General features: G+C 57.8%; 3 protein-coding genes across 3 annotated transcripts in view; all 3 read right to left on the reverse strand.

Annotated features, from left to right (window-relative positions):
• LOC135405024 (zinc finger protein 501-like) overlaps positions 1 to 10,641 on the reverse strand; it is a 94,856-nt gene extending 84,215 nt beyond the window's left edge. The window contains exons 1-2 of the mRNA XM_064639744.1: positions 10,590 to 10,641; positions 9,735 to 10,398 (exon numbers count right to left, since the gene is read on the reverse strand). Coding sequence (XP_064495814.1) covers positions 9,735 to 10,398; positions 10,590 to 10,641 — 716 coding nt within the window. The remainder of the gene's footprint in view (positions 1 to 9,734; positions 10,399 to 10,589) is intronic.
• LOC135404675 (zinc finger protein 239-like) overlaps positions 1 to 17,415 on the reverse strand; it is a 386,745-nt gene that overhangs the window by 107,495 nt on the left and 261,835 nt on the right. The window lies entirely within an intron of this gene.
• Positions 848 to 1,517, reverse strand: LOC135404668 (olfactory receptor 14C36-like; the record flags this gene model as incomplete). The annotated part of the gene is made up of 1 exon (XM_064639403.1): positions 848 to 1,517. A coding segment is annotated over exon 1 (618 nt), but the record flags the coding sequence as incomplete, so codon positions are not given.

Here is a 17,415-nt window from a genome sequence, read left to right on the forward strand (position 1 = left end):
TGGCTGCCCACGCTGGGCAGGAGCTGCCCCAGGATGGCAGCTCTGAAGCACTCACAGGATGTCCCTGTGAACAGGAGGGGAAGACTGGATCTAAAAATGAAACCTGGAAAGCAGAGAGCAGGAGTGTCATGGTGTCACTGCAGGAGAGTTCCAGCTCTGGAGCAAGGTCACAGAAGCAGTGACCCAGTACATGCAGTGGCCTCAGAAGATCCCACAGCATCCTGGAGATGCTGTAAGAGAGCCCAGCTCTGCTTCGCAAGTTCCCAGGGCCTGTCCCTGCCTGTGCTCCAAGGGCTTCCAGCCCCCAGGACTGTGCTCAGAGAGCACTCAGGCCTTACAGCGAGAAAGGGGCTCAGGACGACAGTGTGGAAGTGGCAAGAGAGCAGCTCTGCAAAGACCAAGCACTGCTGCTCCCTGGCAGTGCTGCTGGGCTGGGATTATTGTCCCCTTCCCGTTTGCAAATACACCCTGTCCTGCAGTGTGCTGTCCTTTAGGAACATCTGAGAAGAAGGGTCTTGGACAAAGAAGGCACTGCAGGGTCCTTTATTTTGTTTAAATACTCAGAGAGCACAATTCATCATTTTTACATCTTTGGGTCAAATTCAGTGGGTAGACACTAATTTAGAAGGCAGATGCATAATAATATTTCATTGCACAGAAAGTTATTGCAAGAACAATCCGATGACCTCCATGAAAAAAGTGAACAGGAAGGCTGGGCCATTAACGAATCTCATTGTGAATGCTACGCACGAGAAACCTGGCACTTTATTGCTCCTGAAAAGCATCCAGTCATCATTTTTCTCAGGGCATCCTTGAGCTCCTGATTCCTGAGGCTGTAGATGAAGGGGTTCAGTGTTGGAGGCACCACTGAGTACAGAACTGATAGTGCCAGATCCAGGGATGGGGAGGAGATGGAGAAGGGTTTCAGGTAGGCAAATGCTGCGGTGCTGATAACAATAGAGAGCACGGCCAGGTGAGGGAGGCACGTGGAAAAGGCTTTGTGCCGTCCCTGCTGAGAGGGGATCCTCAGCACAGCCCTGAAGATCTGCACATAGGAGAAAACAATGAAAACAAAACAACCAAACATTAAACAGGCAATAACCACAATGAGCCCAAGTTCTCTGAGGTAGCCTGAGTGTGAGCAGGAGAGTTTGAGGATTTGTGGGATTTCACAGAAGAACTGGCCCAGGACATTGCCCTGGCACAGGGGCAGGGAAAATGTATTGGCTGTGTGCAACAGAGAATAGAGAAAGGCAGTGGCCCAGGCAGCTGCTGCCATGTGGGCACAAGCTCTGCTGCCCAGGAGGGTCCCGTAGTGCAGGGGTTTGCAGATGGCAACGTAGCGGTCGTAGCACATGATGGTGAGGAGGGAAAACTCTGTTCCAATGAAGAAGACAAGCAGAAAGGCCTGTGCAGCACATCCTGTGTAGGAGATGGTTGTGGTGTCCCAGAGGGAATTGTGCATGGCTTTGGGGACAGTGGTGCAGATGCAGCCCAGGTCTGTGAGGGAGAGGTTGAGCAGGAAGAAGTACCTGGGGGTGTGCAGGTGGTGGTCACAGGCTACAGCGCTGAGGATGAGGCTGTTGGCCAGGAGGGCAGCCAGGGAGATGGCCAGGAAGAGCCAGAAGTGCAGGAGCTGCAGGTCTCACCTGTCTGCAAATGCCAGGAGGAGGAACTGGGCCATGGAGCTGCTGCTGTTGGACATTTACTCCTTCCCCAGGGTATTTTGATCTGTTGAGGAGGAAAAATCACTGCTGAGTTAGACCAGGCTTCTGCATCCAAACATTACACATCTCACAGCCACCCCACTTTCAGGCTCTCTCTCCTCTCTCAGACCTCCCTGTAGCTTCTTCCCCTGAGCTCTGGCTTTTGCTGGCTGAGGGGACCATTGGGAGCAGGAACTCTGTGATGGGCTCCCAAGGACTCCTTACTCTGCTGGGAGAGAAAACTTGGAATGCAGGGTGATCTCAAATTAAATATACTCATGATACATCAAAGAGCTTCTCAGCTTTGCTGTTTGCAATTTGCCCAAATGAAGGACTGAGCTGAGGGAATTCTTTGTATTTGTTCACCCAGTTGCACCTGCCACACTTAGGAGTGATTGTGGAGGTTTGAAATCCCTGACATTTCTATTGCACTGCAGGTCAAGTCTTGTGGGTTCTGAGGGGCACAGGGATGGTCCCTCAGTGCAGAGAAGAGCTGCTCTGCCCATCAGTCCTGTGCTCAGCTGCCCTGTGCTGGCAGCTTGGAGCTGGAGGAGCATCACACTCAACTGTTCCCCTCCAAAGAAACTGCACAGAGATCCAGGAATCCATGTCCAAAGAACAGATTGACACACTCCTCACCTTTTCATCTCTCCCCTCCCAAAGTGAGACACAAAATGCTCCTTGCAGCTGCCCAGAGCATTTGCATGGATTTAGCACTGAGGAGTTTTCTCCACGGGGATCTTGTGCAGCACAGAGATGCTATGGCAGAGCTGTGCCCTTCTGGAGGGCACCTGCAGCCCTGCAGGACACCCAGGCAAACAGCTGAATACCCTGAAGGTGCCTGGAGGGCACTTGGGCACTTGGCTCCCACAGACACATCCCCACAGCAGCACCCAAAGGGGTTGTGTCTGGACAGGAATCTGCCCCCCCCAAACCCCACAGTGGCTCAGAAAAGCCACTGGTGAGAACAAGGAGAGCCCAGGCAGCAGGGGATGGCAGTGAAATGCCACAGTGCTGCTGCCAAGGGAGGAGGGACACAGAGAGACAGCTGGAAATCAGGGCCCTGTCCTTGCCTGGGCTCTGGCTGCTGCAGGGCAATGCACAGCCCAGCCCCCGTGGACCTGAGGGCACAGGCTCTGCTTAGGCTGGGAAAGGAGCCCAGGCAGGAGCTGCTCAGGGAAGGGGTCTGTGCCACAGGGACAGCAGGGAGGGGCCCCCATCCCCCTGCCCAGCCCTTGTGGCAGCAGCTGCCTGTCCCTACCTGCCTGTCTCTGGGTGAGGAGCTGTTCCTGCCAGCAGCCCCTGCCTGTGCCCAGCTCAGCTCCCTGCCAGTGCTGCCAGAGCCATCCCCAGCCCAGTGCCCAGGGGCAGCTCTGCCTGGGCAGGGGCTGCAGAGTAGATCCCAGACAGCCTGGGGTGGCTGGGAAGGGGGAGGTGTTCTGGGGGGATGTGCTTCCTGAGAAGGGCCCCTGGAAATGGCAGGAGGTGGAGCTGAAGCTGTGAGGAGCCCTGAGCCTGCAGCTGAAGGGCCCTGCTCATCCCTGCCCAGCCCTGCCCTACCCTGAGGGGTCACTCCTTCCACCCACACCTTCTCCCTGCAGGGCCGTGGCAGCTCCTTGGCCGGGCTGAGAGCTGACCCTGGCAGGCAGCAGAGTCCCTGCCCCAGCACACAGAGCCCTGGGGGCAGGACCCTGCTCTGCACCACAGCCCTGGGCACCCCTGGCTGCACCCCCACCTTCCCACCCCACAGCCAGCCCTGGCACAGGGAACCTTCTTGCCCTGGGCCTCTGATGGGGCAGCAGCAAGTCCTGCTCTGCAGCAGCTTCTCCTGCTGCACCCCAGCAAATCCAGCAGAGCCATCCTGACAGCTCCTGCCACTGCTGCCATTTGGCAGCTGGGAGAGGCACTTGCAGGAACTCACCTGCACTGCTCTGCAGCCAGAGCCTGACCGTGGCAAAGGGCTGGCAAGGTTCCTGCCCTGAGCAGCTCTGCCCTGTCCTCCCACCCCAGGATCCCTTGAACCTCCTGCTCCCTTCTCCTCTCTGCCCTTGCTGCCTGCAGCTCCTGCCCTGCTCTGCCATATGGCCACGTCCCCTGCACTGCAGCAACTGGGAGAGTCCTGCTGAAAGATCCTAGAAGCTGTGGGATGTGGCAGCTTTAGGAGATGCCCCCAGGAAGGCAAGTTGAACTTTCCTACAGTCAGAGAATTCTTCCTTCAAATGCTGGGAAGGTTTCTCCTGTAGTGAGAGCTCAGTCACCTCCCAGCCCAGGCTGCCTCTCATGTCTCTGCCTTCTCTCCTGTGCCCTGGGTGCTGCAGGCAGTGCCCTCAGCCCTGCTGGGCTGTGCAGAAAAGCTGCTCACCAGCAGAGCTGTCTCTTTGAAGCTCTTCTTGGTTGCCAGGAGCTCCCTGTGTGCCAGGAGCCTGGCCCAGCTCAGCAGCACAGCAACAGCCCCAGGCAGCCCTTTCTTTGCCCCTCTGGGCTCCCTCCAGCTGTCCCTGGGGCTCCAAGGGAACCTGCTGGCACACAGCTGAAGGAAATAATGATGTGCCTTCTCTCAGATGGGCACAGACACTTCTTTCAGCACTGTCATTTCTCCAAGCAGACACAGAGTTAAGTCCAAGGGTCCCTTTTTCATGTCCCATCATTAGACAGGAAGCCCAGACAGTGCCCAGGAGGGATCTCCTTCACCTGCACTGAGGGAAGGGACTCAGCTGAGTCAGCAGAGATGTCTCACTGTGGCTCTGCAGAGCTGGGGCCAGAAGGACACTCAGCTCCCTCCACAACCCCCATGGGCTGGGATTCCTCCTGCCCCACTTCAGTGGGCCCAAAACAGGCACCTGTCCGAGCTCCCCTGGGAATGAATGAAGACCAAAGCCAGGAGTGACCTGCTGGGACACAAACCCCTGGTTCCTTCTGAGGGGCCAGAGGTGACCGAGATTCCTGCTGGGAACTGCAGGCTCCAATGGAACAGTTCCTAGGGACAGGGCAGCAGCTGTGGGATCTTCTTGGAGGCTGCTGGGACATTGCTTTGGCCAACTTCAGTGGCAGAAGGTGCCCACATGTAGGACAGGGGAACCTGTCGCTGTTCCTTCTGTCCAGGGCAGCCCCTAGAGGTGCTCAGGTGACCAAATGGAGTCAGGTGGCACAGGGAGAGAGGTCTCTCTCCTGTTCTTTATCAGGGTATTTTCTACATGTGCTCAGAGTACAATGGCAGTTCTCTCCCAGCATTTCAGCAGCATGTGCTGGTCTCCTCAGGGATCAGGCCTGGGATTTTCCCCCTGGGCCTGAGTCCCAGCACATCCACCCCCAAGGCCATTGTCAGCAAAGCCTCTGCACACCCCAACTCTCGGGGCTTTCAGAGCAGCTTTCCCCACTGCAAGTCTGTTCTTACCCCCGGTGCCCCACTGAGGGGCTGCAGCCAGACAGGCCCCAATGCCCTGCGTGTGGGGCACAGGCAGGAGGAGCTGCAGCCCCAAGTCTCTCTTCATTCCACTTGCAGGCAATAACAGCCCAGGCCTGCTGAGACAGTTCCCAGGTTGCAGGGCTGTGATGGGTTGGGAGAGAAGGCCAAGGAGACACAGGACAGAAAGAGCAGGAGAGAGGTGTCCTCAGTAGGAAGGAGCTTATTGGACCTGTGGAGCTGCTCTAGGGGATGTACAACTTGGGTGAACTTTTGTGGGTGAGGGTCAGAGGAGAGACTGGTTTGGGTGACCTTGTGGAGTGAGACAAAGAGCCCATTCAAGTTGGCTTTGATAACCCTGGAATTCACTGGAAAGGCAGCACGACAGGATGCAAAGAGTCCCAGAGGTTTGTGCAGGGTCTTGGTGAAGACAGCCCTTGGCACACAGGCCTTTAGAGCACAGCTGCCAGGTTGGTGGACGACAGGGAGGTTCATCTGCATCTGCTTCTCTCCAAGAGGAACCAAAAGATTACCATAGTAACTGACCTTAGCAATGGGAATATATGGTGTTTGCCATGGTAACTGACTTCATCAATGGGAATGTATGAGGGTTGCCATGGAAACCGACAATAGCAATAGAAATGTGTAACTGGCAGTAGCAATGGGAATGTATGGTGGTTGCCACAGTAACTGACCCTAGTGACGAGAATGTATGTGGTTGCCATGGTAACTGACCGTACCAACGGAAATGTATGATGGTTGCCACGGTTACTGACCATAGCGACGAGAATGTATGGTGGTTGCCATGGTAACTGACCGTAGAAACGGGACTGTATGATGGTTGCTATGGTAACCGACCAAAACAGTGGGAATGTATGCTGTTTGCCATGGTAACTGATGGTAACAATGGGAATGTATGCTGGTTACCATGGTAACCGACCGTAGTAATAGAATGTATGAGGTTTGCCATGGTGAATGTCCGTAGCAGTGGGAGGTATGATGGTTGCCATGTGTCCTTGTTAGGACAGCTGTGACCGATTCATCACTGGATGGGTGTAGCCCAAAACTGTGTATTCTATAGCCTTCCATGCCATTTTCCCAGAAACTGTTGTCAGTAGAGGCCTGTGAGGTGTGGGGGGGTGTTCCTGAGCACCCTCATACCCTTTTATGGACTGAGCAGCCTCATACCCTTTTATGGAATTCCCCGCTCTGAGGGGAGGACTGACCATTCCTGCCTGAACTGGAGAATATATAAACCTGGAGTTTCAGAACCTTACCACCACTCGTGGGATCCAGAGGAGGACTGCAGCTCACCGCTCTCAACCAGACTGAGACACCACCCTAAACTGGACTGCAATCCCCACTTTTGACCAGACTGCAAGAGCTCTCCCACCAGCAGGTTTTTCCCCTCTCCCTTTACTTTGGACTCAAGGGGGGGCCCAAGGAACACCACTTTGTTCATGCCCCAGGGTGCTGGGTTATACATTTGGGTTTTGTGGGTTAAAACTAATTGTTTGTTTGTATAATTGTATTTACTGTATTATTTTAATAAATTGTTTTTCTGACTTATAATCTCTCCTTTGAGTTGAGTTCATTTCCCCTGCTGGTTAACTCTTAAACCAGCACAAGGGGCCAGAACTGGACACAGCACTCCAGGTGGGGCCTCCCCAGTGCCCAGCACACAGGGGCAATCAGTTCTCTGCTCCTGCTGGCCACACCCTTCTCCACAAAGGCCACGATGCCCTTGGCCTTCTTGCCCCCCTGGGCACACTCTGCCTCATATCCAGCCCCTGTCAAGCAGCACCCCCACGTCCCTTCCTGCTGAGCAGCTCTCCAGCCCCTCTGCCCCAGCCTGGAGCGTTCCAGGGGGTTGTTGAGACCCAAGTGCAGGCCCTGACACTTGGCCTTATTGATCCAGCCTGTCCAGATCCCTCTGCAGAGCCTTCCTGCCCTCCAGCACATCCACACTCACACCCAACGTGGTGTTGTCCACGACTTTCCTGAGGGGGCACTCGATCCCCTGGCCCAGATCATCCACAACGATGTTAAACAGGAGCAGCCCCAACCCTGAGCCCTTGGGAACCCCACTAGTGACTGGTCCCACCTGGATTTCCTTCCATTCCCCACCACTCCCTGGGCCATCAGACACTTTGTCACCCAGCAAACAGTTCCCCAGGCAAGCCATGAGCAGCCAGTTTGTGCAGGAGATGCTGGGGGAGATGGTGCCAAAGGCTTTCTGGAATTCCACAGAGACACATTCCCAGCCTTTCCCTCAGCTGCTGAGCGGGTCCTTTGTCAGAGAAGGAGATGAGGTTGGTCAGGCAGGACCTGCCTTTCCCAACCCCACGCTGGCTGGGCCTGATCCCCTGGTTGTCCTGCCCCTGCCATGGGATGGCACTGAGGAGGATCTGCTGCATGGACTTCCCTGCTCCTGAGGTCAATGGGACAGGCCAGGAGTTCCCCAGATGCTCCTTTTGGCCCTTCCTGGGGATGGGCATCCCATGTGCTTGTTGCCAGACAGCTGGGACTTGTGCAGTTGTGCAGCACTGCTGGGGAATGAGTGAGAGTGGCTTGGCCAGCTCTTTCTCCAGCTCCCTCAGGACTCTTGGGTGCATCCCATGTGGGCCCAGGCACTTGGGGGGATCTCATTGGCAGAGCAGGTCACTGACCATTTCCTCCTGCCTTGTGGGGGCTTCACTCAGCTCCCCATCACCAGCTTCCAGTCAAAGCCTGCCTGCCAGGTGTCCAAGGGGTCAGTTCTGCTGCCCCCTCCTTCCTTCCCCCACAATGGAAAACTCCCTCATTTTGGGTCCCTGTGCCCCAGATGGCTCCAACCACCACCTCACCCACCAGTCCCACAATCATGGAATGCTTTGGCTTGGGAGGGGCCTTCAAGAGCATCTCAGCATTCTCATAGAAAAGAATTCCTTCCTACTATTTCCTCAAACCCTGCCCTCGATCCGTGTGAAACCACTGCCCCTTGTCCTGTCACTCCAGGACCTTGTCCAAACTCTCTCCATCTTTCTTGTTGGCTCCCTTCAGGCACTGGAAGGCCACAATCAGGTCAGCACAAAGCCTTCTCTTCTCCAGCCTGAACAATCCCATTTATCTCAGCCCTGAGATATTTCTGAACCTCCCAGAATCCAGGGGCCATTGGGACCCTGCAGAACCTCCTGCATTCAAGTGCTCCTTGTGAAACTGCAGGCTCTCCTGGAACCCAAGGATTCCTGGAACACTGCAGAGCTCACGGAACCAATGGGCCACTGTCCCACTGCAGCTCCTTCTGAAGCACAAGGGACCCTGGGACAGTGGGAAATCTCCGAGAATCCAAAGGGCATTTTGGGACTGCAGGGCCTCATGGAACTAAAGGAACTTTTGGAGACTGTCGAACCCCAAGGAATCAAGGGGCCATTGGGACATGTGGGGCCTCCTTGAACCAAAGGAACCCTGAGAATTTTTATGGGAACAAGTTAAGGCAGGAGCTGCAACTCTCAGTTAATCAGGATCAACAAGGAGTGTTTTGGCCTTGACTGGTGTTTTCCATCCAGAGAGTGCTGTTTGCCAAAGTGGAAACCACTTGGAACGTTCTGCATGGCAGCCTGTGTTTTTCTCTGGTGGCTGAACACAGCCAGCACATGAGGGGAGGGGAATGTGTGGGATCAGGGCACTGCTTTGGGGCCATGCCAGGAATTCCAGTGGACTAAAAGACAAAGCCCAGGCGCTGTTTCCAAAGGAACCCCAATGAAAGGGGGACGCCGGAAAGATGGACGGACAAGTCCCGCAATGGAACTCTGTGTGTGCAGCCTCATTTTCTCCTTCAGTGCCCACAGGAGAGGGGGCAAAAAGTATTGGTTGGGACCCCTAAACTGTTTTGGGGGAAAATTGGAGATTGAAGGGACAATGGGAAAGTGGGAGGAACAGGGAAAAGGTTGGAAAAGGAGGGATAGTCCCATGGGGGTCTTTGGGCACAAGGGGGCTAAGAAATGGGGGGGCAGGCCTTGAGCTTCCAAGTTCCTGTGGTGTGCTGGGGGCTGCTGGATCCTATCTCAGCCTTGGATCAGGCCAACAGTTTCAGATTAGAGGAATTACAGAGGTGTGACTGAAGCACTTTGGTCCCCCAGGTTTTACTGATGGCAAATCAGATCTATTGATAGAAATGAATTTATTTAGAGATACAAATGATCAGACAAAAGATCTTCATCACAATTAGTGCACAATATACACACTAAAACTACCAGGAGTACAGGATAAGATAGGACAGTGCTCTACACTAAAGCAATTGTTGAAGCAATTCTACTCAAGCTGCCACAAAAGCAATAATTCTTAATTAGAGATGGATGGAACTCCCCCACATCAACACCCGTGGGGAGATCTGTGCTCTCAACCTCCAGAACTCACCTTGGGGGTTCCCAGCCAAAGAAGGAATCTGCACACACACCCCTCCAAGAAGGGTTCTGTTGGAAGAAGCTGCCCCTGGGAAAGGGGACTGGCCCATTCTGGTCAAAAGGGATGGACTGACAGTCACTGGACTCCAGGGGTTGCCTCAACATCAGGGGCTTCATTCGGGGTGGAAGCAGTGGCCGAAGCTCTTCCTGCAGTCGGGGCACTGGTAGGGCTTCCCTTACTGGTGGGTCCGTTGGTGTTTGGTCAAGTGACACCTCTGGGTGAAGCTCTTTCCACACTCCCCACACTTGTAGGGCCTCTCCCCTGTGTGGATGCGCCGGTGTGCGACGAGGTTACCGTTCTGGTTGAAGCCCTTCCCGCAGTCGGTGCAGCGGAAGGGCCTCTCATCCGTGTGTGTCCGCTCGTGCTGGAGGAGACTGGAGCTGGTCTGAAACCTCTTCCCACATTCCCCACACGTGTAGGGCCGTTCCCCAGTGTGGATGCGCTGGTGGGTGCGGAGGCTGGAGCTGTCACTGAAGCTCTTCCCACATTCCCTACATGTATAGGGCCGTTCCCCAGTGTGGATGTGATGGTGGGTGAGGAGGGCAGTGCTCCTCCTGAAGCTCTTCCCGCATTCCAAGCACCTGAAGGGCTTCTCCCTGCTGGGAGGCTGCTCAGGGACCACCAGCTCAGAGCTCCTGCTCAAGCTCCAGCTGCCTTCCCAGCACAGGCTGGCTCTTTCCTCCTCAGAGCACCCTGGGATGGCTTTGGAGCCCCTCCTGTGGGGGGATCTCCGGCCCTTTTCCTCCCCGCTGCCTTCCTGCGCCGTGGAGCCCTTCAAAACGGCCTCTCCCACCAGGGTCTCACGGGGGGATTTGTCCTCCGGGCTCTCCGTCCTCAGCTCGGGGCCTGGGGCAGGAAGCAAGAAGGACAGGGAGGGGATTTGCCTCCGGCCCACAGGGAAGGCCAAGGACATCCCCCCAACTCCGGCCCCGGCAGGACGGCGGCGCCAGCGGGGTTGTCCTGCAGCCGGGGCCATGCTCGGCTGACAGAGCCAGCACAACACCCGCCCAAAGGGACACTGACTGCCTCCTCACCTGCCTGGGGGGCCCAAGGCATCTTCCTCTTCCTCGCAGCCTCCTCCTCCATCCACCCAAGCTTTGGGAGGGACAAATCCTGAGGGGGGGGAAAACAAGGGCTGAGTGCGTTGGCTTGGGGGTTCCTCCTGCCCAAGTCCATATCTAAAACTCACTGGGTATCCTTTCTCCATAAAAACCTCCAAAACACCAAGATTCAGCCCAGGAAAATCCAAGCCACTGACATTCAGGCAAAAAACCCCTCAGAAATAGTGAGATGAACCCCCCACAAACTGCAAAAAGTTAAGATTCAGCTGAAAAATACTCTAAAAAGTTGAGATTCAGCCCAAAAAATTCGCCCAGAAATTCCCCCTCTCTGGTCTCTCCGCTTTGGGGTTTGGAGGGTCTCCTCTCTCTGGGATGCTGGGGGGTCCCACTTAGGGATGCTGGGAGTGTTGGGGGTCCCAAGGGTCCCTTCTCCTGTGACTCTCACCTTTGGGGTGCCCCGTTCCCAGACATTCCCCTTCTCCAGGTTCTCCACTTCACTGTCCTGGGGATCCCAGGTGTCCCCACTGTTCAGACTTCCCCTTCTCCACGCCCCTGATTTCAGGCTCCCAGGGCTCCTCCCTCTCCGTGCTCCCCCCTCCAGGCTGCCGGGGGTCCCCCAGCTCCACCATCTCCCCGCTCCGCCCTCCACACTCAGCAGCTCCCGGGCTCCACACCCACCCCCGGCACTCCCAGGGGTCCCAAACCCGCTGTGTCCCCCCCGCTGGCACCGGGCTGACAATGGAGCCGGCGGGGCCTGACCCAGCAACACCAACCCCCACCGTGGGGGGGACCCGCATCCCCCCACCCACCGCCGGGGCTCTGCTTCCAACCCAGCCTGGCACCCCCAAAAAACACCTCCTGCCCACCCCCAAGAGGCCCCAAGGGCACAGCCCTGCACAAGGGCCGGCTGTGCCCAAGGCAACCCAACAGCCCCACAGGTGGGGGGACACCAGAGGCTTCCCCAGGGCAACGAGAGCAGGGAGCGGATCGGGCCCCCTGACACAGGGACGGGCTCTGGGTTCAGCCTGACCAGGGGCAATTTGGCACCAACAGCATGGCCCCGACCGCTGGCTCAGAAGAGGGGGCCCAAGCTCCCCCCTCTCTCCAGCCTCCACCACTCTCCAAGGATCAAGTCATGGGGACAACAAGGCACCCCCACTGCACATCCACTCCAACTCTCCCTCCTCCGCCTAGCTCCCCTCTCCCACCGCTTTCCCAAACTCTTCTCCAGTGTGGATGTCCTTGTGCCGGATCAGGTGAGAGCTTCGGCTAAAGCTGCTGCTGCCACACTTGTAGGGCCTCTCCCCAGTGTGGATGCGCCGGTGGGTGACAAGGTTGAAGTTCCGCTTGAATCCCTTCCCGCAGTAGGTGCAGCGGAAGGGCCTCTCATCCGTGTGTATGTGCTCATGCCTGAGGAGACTTGAGCTGCTCTGAAACCTCTTCCCACATTTCAAGCACTTGTAGGGCCGTTCGCCAGTGTGGATGCGCCAGTGGATGCGGAGACTGCAGCTCTGGCTGAAGCTTTTCCCACATTCCCCACACGTGTAGGGCCGTTCCCCTGTGTGGATGTGCTGGTGGCAGAGGAGGTTGCTGCTCTTCCCGAAGCTCTTCCCACATTCCAAGCATCTGAAGGGCTTCACCCTGCTGGGAGGCTGATCAGGGACCACCAGCTCAGAGCTCCCCCTCAAGCTCCGGCCGCCTTCCCGGCACCGGCTGGCTCTTTCCTCCTCAGAACACCCTGGGATGGCTTTGGAGCCCCTCCTGCGGGGGGATCTCCGGCCCTTTTCCTCCCCGCTGCCTTCCTGCGCCGGGGAGCCCTTCAAAACGGCCTCTCCCACCAGGGTCTCACGGGAGGATTTGTCCTCCGGGCTCTCCGTCCTCAGCTCGGGGCCTGGGGCAGGAAGCAACAAGGACAGGGAGGGGATTTGCCTCCGGCCCACAGGGAAGGCCAAGGACATCCCCCCAACTCCGGCCCCGGCAGGACGGCGGCGCCAGCGGGGTTGTCCTGCAGCCGGGGCCATGCTCGGCTGACAGAGCCAGCACAACACCCGCCCAAAGGGACACTGACTTCCTCCTCACCTGCCTGGGGGGACCAAGGCATCTTCCTCTTCCTCGCAGCCTCCTCCTCCATCCGCCCAAGCTTTGGGAAGGACAAATCCTGATGGGGGGGAAAACAAGGCCTAGCACGTTGGCTTGGGGGTTCCTCCTGCCCAAGTCCATCTCTAGAACTCACTGGGCATCCTGTGACCATAAAAACCTCCAAAACACCACGATTCAGCCCAGAAAAACCCAAACCATCGAGATTCAGGCAAAAACCCCATCAGAAATAGGAAGAAGACCCTTAGTCCCTCAAACTGCATAAAGCTGAAATTCAGCTAAAAATACTCCAAAATATGAAGATTACCCCAAAAAATTCTCCCAGAAGTTCCCCCTCTCTGCTCTCTCCCTTCTAAGGTTTGGAGGGTCTCCCCCGTCTGGGACGCTGGGGGTCCCACTTAGGGATGCTGGGAGTGTTGGAGGTACAAAGGGTTCCTTCTCCTGTGACTCTCGCCTTCAGGATGCTGCATTCACAGACATTCCCCCTCTCCAGGTTCTCCACTCTGTTGTCCCAGGGATCCCAGGGGTCCCCAATGTCCAGGCTTCTCCTTCTCTGCGCCCCTCGTTTCAGGCTCCTGGGGGTCCCGGGGCTCCTCCCTCTCCGTGCTCCCCCCTCCAGGCTGCCGGGCGTCCCCCAGCTCTGACATCTCCCCGCTCTGCCCTCCACACTCGGCAGCTCCCGGGCTCCACACCCACCCCCAGCACTCCCGGGGGGCCCCAAACCCGCTGTGTCCCCCCCGCCGGCACCGGGCTGACAATGGAGCCGGCGGGGCCTGACCCAGCAACACCAACTCCCACCGCGGGGGGGACCCGCATCCCCCCACCCACCGCCGGGGCTCTGCCCCCAACCCAGCCCGGCACCCCCAAAAAACACCTCCTGCCCACCCCCAAGAGCCCCCAGGGGTGGACCAAGAACACGAACAGCAGGAGAACAATTACCCCCATCCCATGGGTGCCCGGGAATGGGAAACTTGTACCAGATATCCTGGGGGGAGCACGGGGGGTCAGGACATACTCAGGCTACCAGCACAGATTTCCCTGCAAAGTCTGCAGTGGGTCAAGCTCTGGAGAGAAGATTGTGCCCCATGGATGGGATTGCAGAGGCTCCCTCAGGTCCCCAGCAGGAATCAGAAACCAGGACTATACACAAAAGCCCACCCTGAAGAGTTCTGTAGGAGTGTCCTGTAGGGAGGGGACAGTGTCACCCCACCAGGGCGGGGCTGGCAAGTGGGAGGCTGCTCCAGGGCTCTGCAAGAGGCCTCGTGCTCTGCTCGGCCCCAGCACTGGCTGGTACCAACACCCCCGGCTGCCCCCGGCCCTGGGCAGCTCTGCTGCCACAGGCTGTGCCCTCACCGTGGCCCTGCAATGGCCCTGCCTGTCCCTCACCCGTGGCCCTGCCCGTGGCCCTGTCCCTTGGCTCTCTCTCTGCCAGCTCAGTGTGGGGCACACGGGCTGGGGGTCCCTCCCAAGCCCCCCGGGCAGCCGGCGTTGGCTGGGGGGATGTGAGGGCTGGGCCTGCTCAGCACAGCCCCGGCCTCGTGCCCAGCACCTCTTTCCTGACCCACACAAGAGCTTCCCGGCCCCCCCCAGGGCTCCCCTGCTGCTGCCTCTGCTCCTGGCCCTGCCTTTGCTGCTCCCTTGGCTGGGGCAGCGGCTGCAGGGGGGGGATGGCAGCAGCTTCAGCTCCACGGCACTTCCTGGGGGGAGCTCAGCCCGGGGGGGATGGGCAGGGACCTGATGGGGATGGACAGGGGCCCAGCAGGGACAGACAGGGCCTGCAGGGGAAGGCACAGGGACAACCTGGCCCCCCACACTGCCACGGCTGTCTCTGCTCCTCCTTGCAGGCTCCGTGGCCAGGCACAGTTTGTGTTCCTGGGTGCCCACCATCTCAGCACTTGGAGACCCTCAAATCAGTGCCCGCAGCTCTGCAGCAAAGCCCCAGCTCACCTGGCACACAGGGGATGGACACAGCACCTGCTCGGGGATGGGCTCTCACAGCTTTGTCTTCTTCCCCACCATGGGGCTCTCCTTCCTCAGCAGCACCTCTGCCTTGCACTTATTCTCAGCCTCACCTCAGGGACAGCTCTGGGCTCACCTCCGCGCCACGTCTCAGCCTCACCTCAGGGCCTGGGCTCAAGGACAGGAACCTGCAGGGAGGGGACATCAGGTGCAAGCTGAGGGCTGCCTGCTTGCACTGACCTCTGGGCTTCTTTCTCCTTCTACAACCAGCCCACAACTCAGCCTGCTTTTCTAACACCACACATTTACACACTAACCTTGGAGATAGATATGGACAGACATCTCTATCACCCTGGGGATAGAGCCTCAAGCATGTGCTGCCATAGGAATGGCAATCACAGAATCACAGAATCAGCTGGGTTGGAAAAGACCTCCGAGATCATCAAGTCCAACCCTGGATCCAACCCTGCCGTGCTTCCCAGACCATGGCACTGAGGCCACATCCACTCTCACCTTCAACACCTCCAGGGACGCTGACTCCACCCCCTCCCTGCCCAGACCATTCCAAGGCCTGATTACTCTCTTGGGAAAAAATTCCTTCCTAATATCCAACCTAAACCTCCCCTGGCACAGCTCAAGACCCAGCCCTCTTGTCCTACTGCTGCTTCCTGGCACAACAGCCCCACCCCCACCTGGCTCCAACCTCCTGGCAGGGACTTGCAGACAGTCAGGAGGTCTCCCCTGAGCCTCCTCTTCTCCAGCCTCAACACCCTCAGCTCCCTCAGCCTCTCCTCACACCACTTGTGCTCCACTCCCTTCCCCAGCCTCGCTGCTCTTCTCTGTTCCTGCTCCAGCCCCTCCAGGGCCTTCCTCAACTCAGGGGCCCAGAGCTGGACACAGCACTCCAGGGGTGGCCTCACCAGCGCTCACTCCAGCCCAACAATCACTTCCCTGCTCCTGCTGACACACTCTTCCTCAGACAGGTCCCTCTGCAGAGCCCTCCTGCCTTCCAGCACATCAACACACCCCCAGCTTGGTGTCACCTGCACATTTGCTGATGAAATGCCTGGTTCTGCAGCAGCTGCAGATGCTCAAGGGGCACCAGGACCAAGTCAGAGGCCTGGGGAGGCCTGGGGGGCTTTGGGGTCCAAGAGGGTCTTGGGGGAGCTGGGGAGGGGCTTTGGGGATTGGGGGTACAAACCAGGACAGACCAGACCAGACCAGTACAGACCAAGACAGACCAGTACCTCCTCACTGCTCCCCAGATCTCTCTTGGAGCTGGGCCACGTTGTCCTGGGACACCTGAGCCCCCCCCCAGTGCCCTCCCAGTACAGCCCAGTGCCCCCAGTACAGCCCACTGTGTTCCTGTCCCAGGGTGCCAGGTGATCCCTCTTTGGGGGGAGTTGGAAGTGATTTGAGGGGGTGCTGGGGGAGATTTGGGGGGGTGGTTGGATAGGAATTTGGGGGGGTTTGGGGTGCTTTGGGTGCATTTAAGGGAGTTAAAAGGGGTCTTGGGAGGTCAAAGGATCTGTAGGGGGAGGGGATTAAAAGGAAAAGGGGGGTTAGGAGACATTTGGGAGGGGTTAATGATGTCTAGGGGGAAAGAGGAGGGGCTGCACCATGAGCAGGTGACTCCTGATACCCCCTTGGGGTTCCCAAGACTTTCTTAGTGTCCCTAATTTCCCCCTTAACACCCTGAGACCCCCCTGGTGTCTCCAATGTCCCCAGGGCCTCCCCATGGCCATAATTCCCCCCAATTCCACTGTCCCCACACCCCTCCTCATTGTCCCCACTGTCCCCAAACCCCATCCCTGATGTCCCCAATCCTCCATCTCCCTCCAGGAGCCCCCCCTGGACCCTCTGACCATAAAAATGCTCTCTCCCCTCACAGTAACAGAAAGACCAAGGGCATCTGGGGACACGTTGGGGACAGTTGGGGGGCTTTGGGGGGGCACTGGGAGGGACTGGGGGGTTACTGGGGGATTACCAGGACACACGGGGGGACACTGGCAGGTTACTGGGCCATACTGGGCGTTACTGGGTGCTCACTGGAGGATCACTGGGCCATACTGGGGGGCAGTGGGAGGTCACTGGGACACACTGGCTGGTCACTGAGGGGGTCACTGGGCCATACTGAGGGCCAGTAGGAGGTCATTGGGATATACTGGGGGCACTGGGATCCCCTTAGTCGGTTCTGCTACATCTTCCCCCTGGACTTTTGGGGGCACCCGCAGGACCCCTCCCCTGGGGGCTGGGAGATCCCCTGAACCCCACTGCTGGGCTTTAGGGGACACCCAGGCCCCCCTCCTTTGGGGCCTCTGTGTGCTGAGTTTTGGGGGTCTCTGGGGTTCGAGGGGAGAATCGGGATCCCCTTTCCTTGGGGTTGGTTTGCTGGGCTGGCAGAGGTGCTGTGGTGGGATGGGAAATGGCATCACAGGAGTTTTAGTTGGCCGTGGCCAGGCAGGACTGACACGGAGACGCCCCAAAATCCAGGCAAAACCCCTGAAATCCTCTCAGAAATCCACCCCTGGACCCATCGAAACCTTGTCAAAGACACCCCAAATCCCCTCAGAGACCTCATCTCCCCCCCAGGATCCCCTAAACCCTCTCAGTGACCTGCAAAACCCACCTGGGACCCCCCAAGCCCTTTCAGGGACCCCAAAAACTCCTTTGGAGACCCTCAAAACCGTCTGGGACTCTCGAAATCCCTCTAGAAACCCCAAAAACTGCTTCAAAGACCCTC

The sequence above is a fragment of the Pseudopipra pipra genome, chromosome W, assembly GCF_036250125.1.
Source record: "Pseudopipra pipra isolate bDixPip1 chromosome W, bDixPip1.hap1, whole genome shotgun sequence".
Classification (NCBI taxonomy): Eukaryota; Metazoa; Chordata; class Aves; order Passeriformes; family Pipridae; genus Pseudopipra; species Pseudopipra pipra.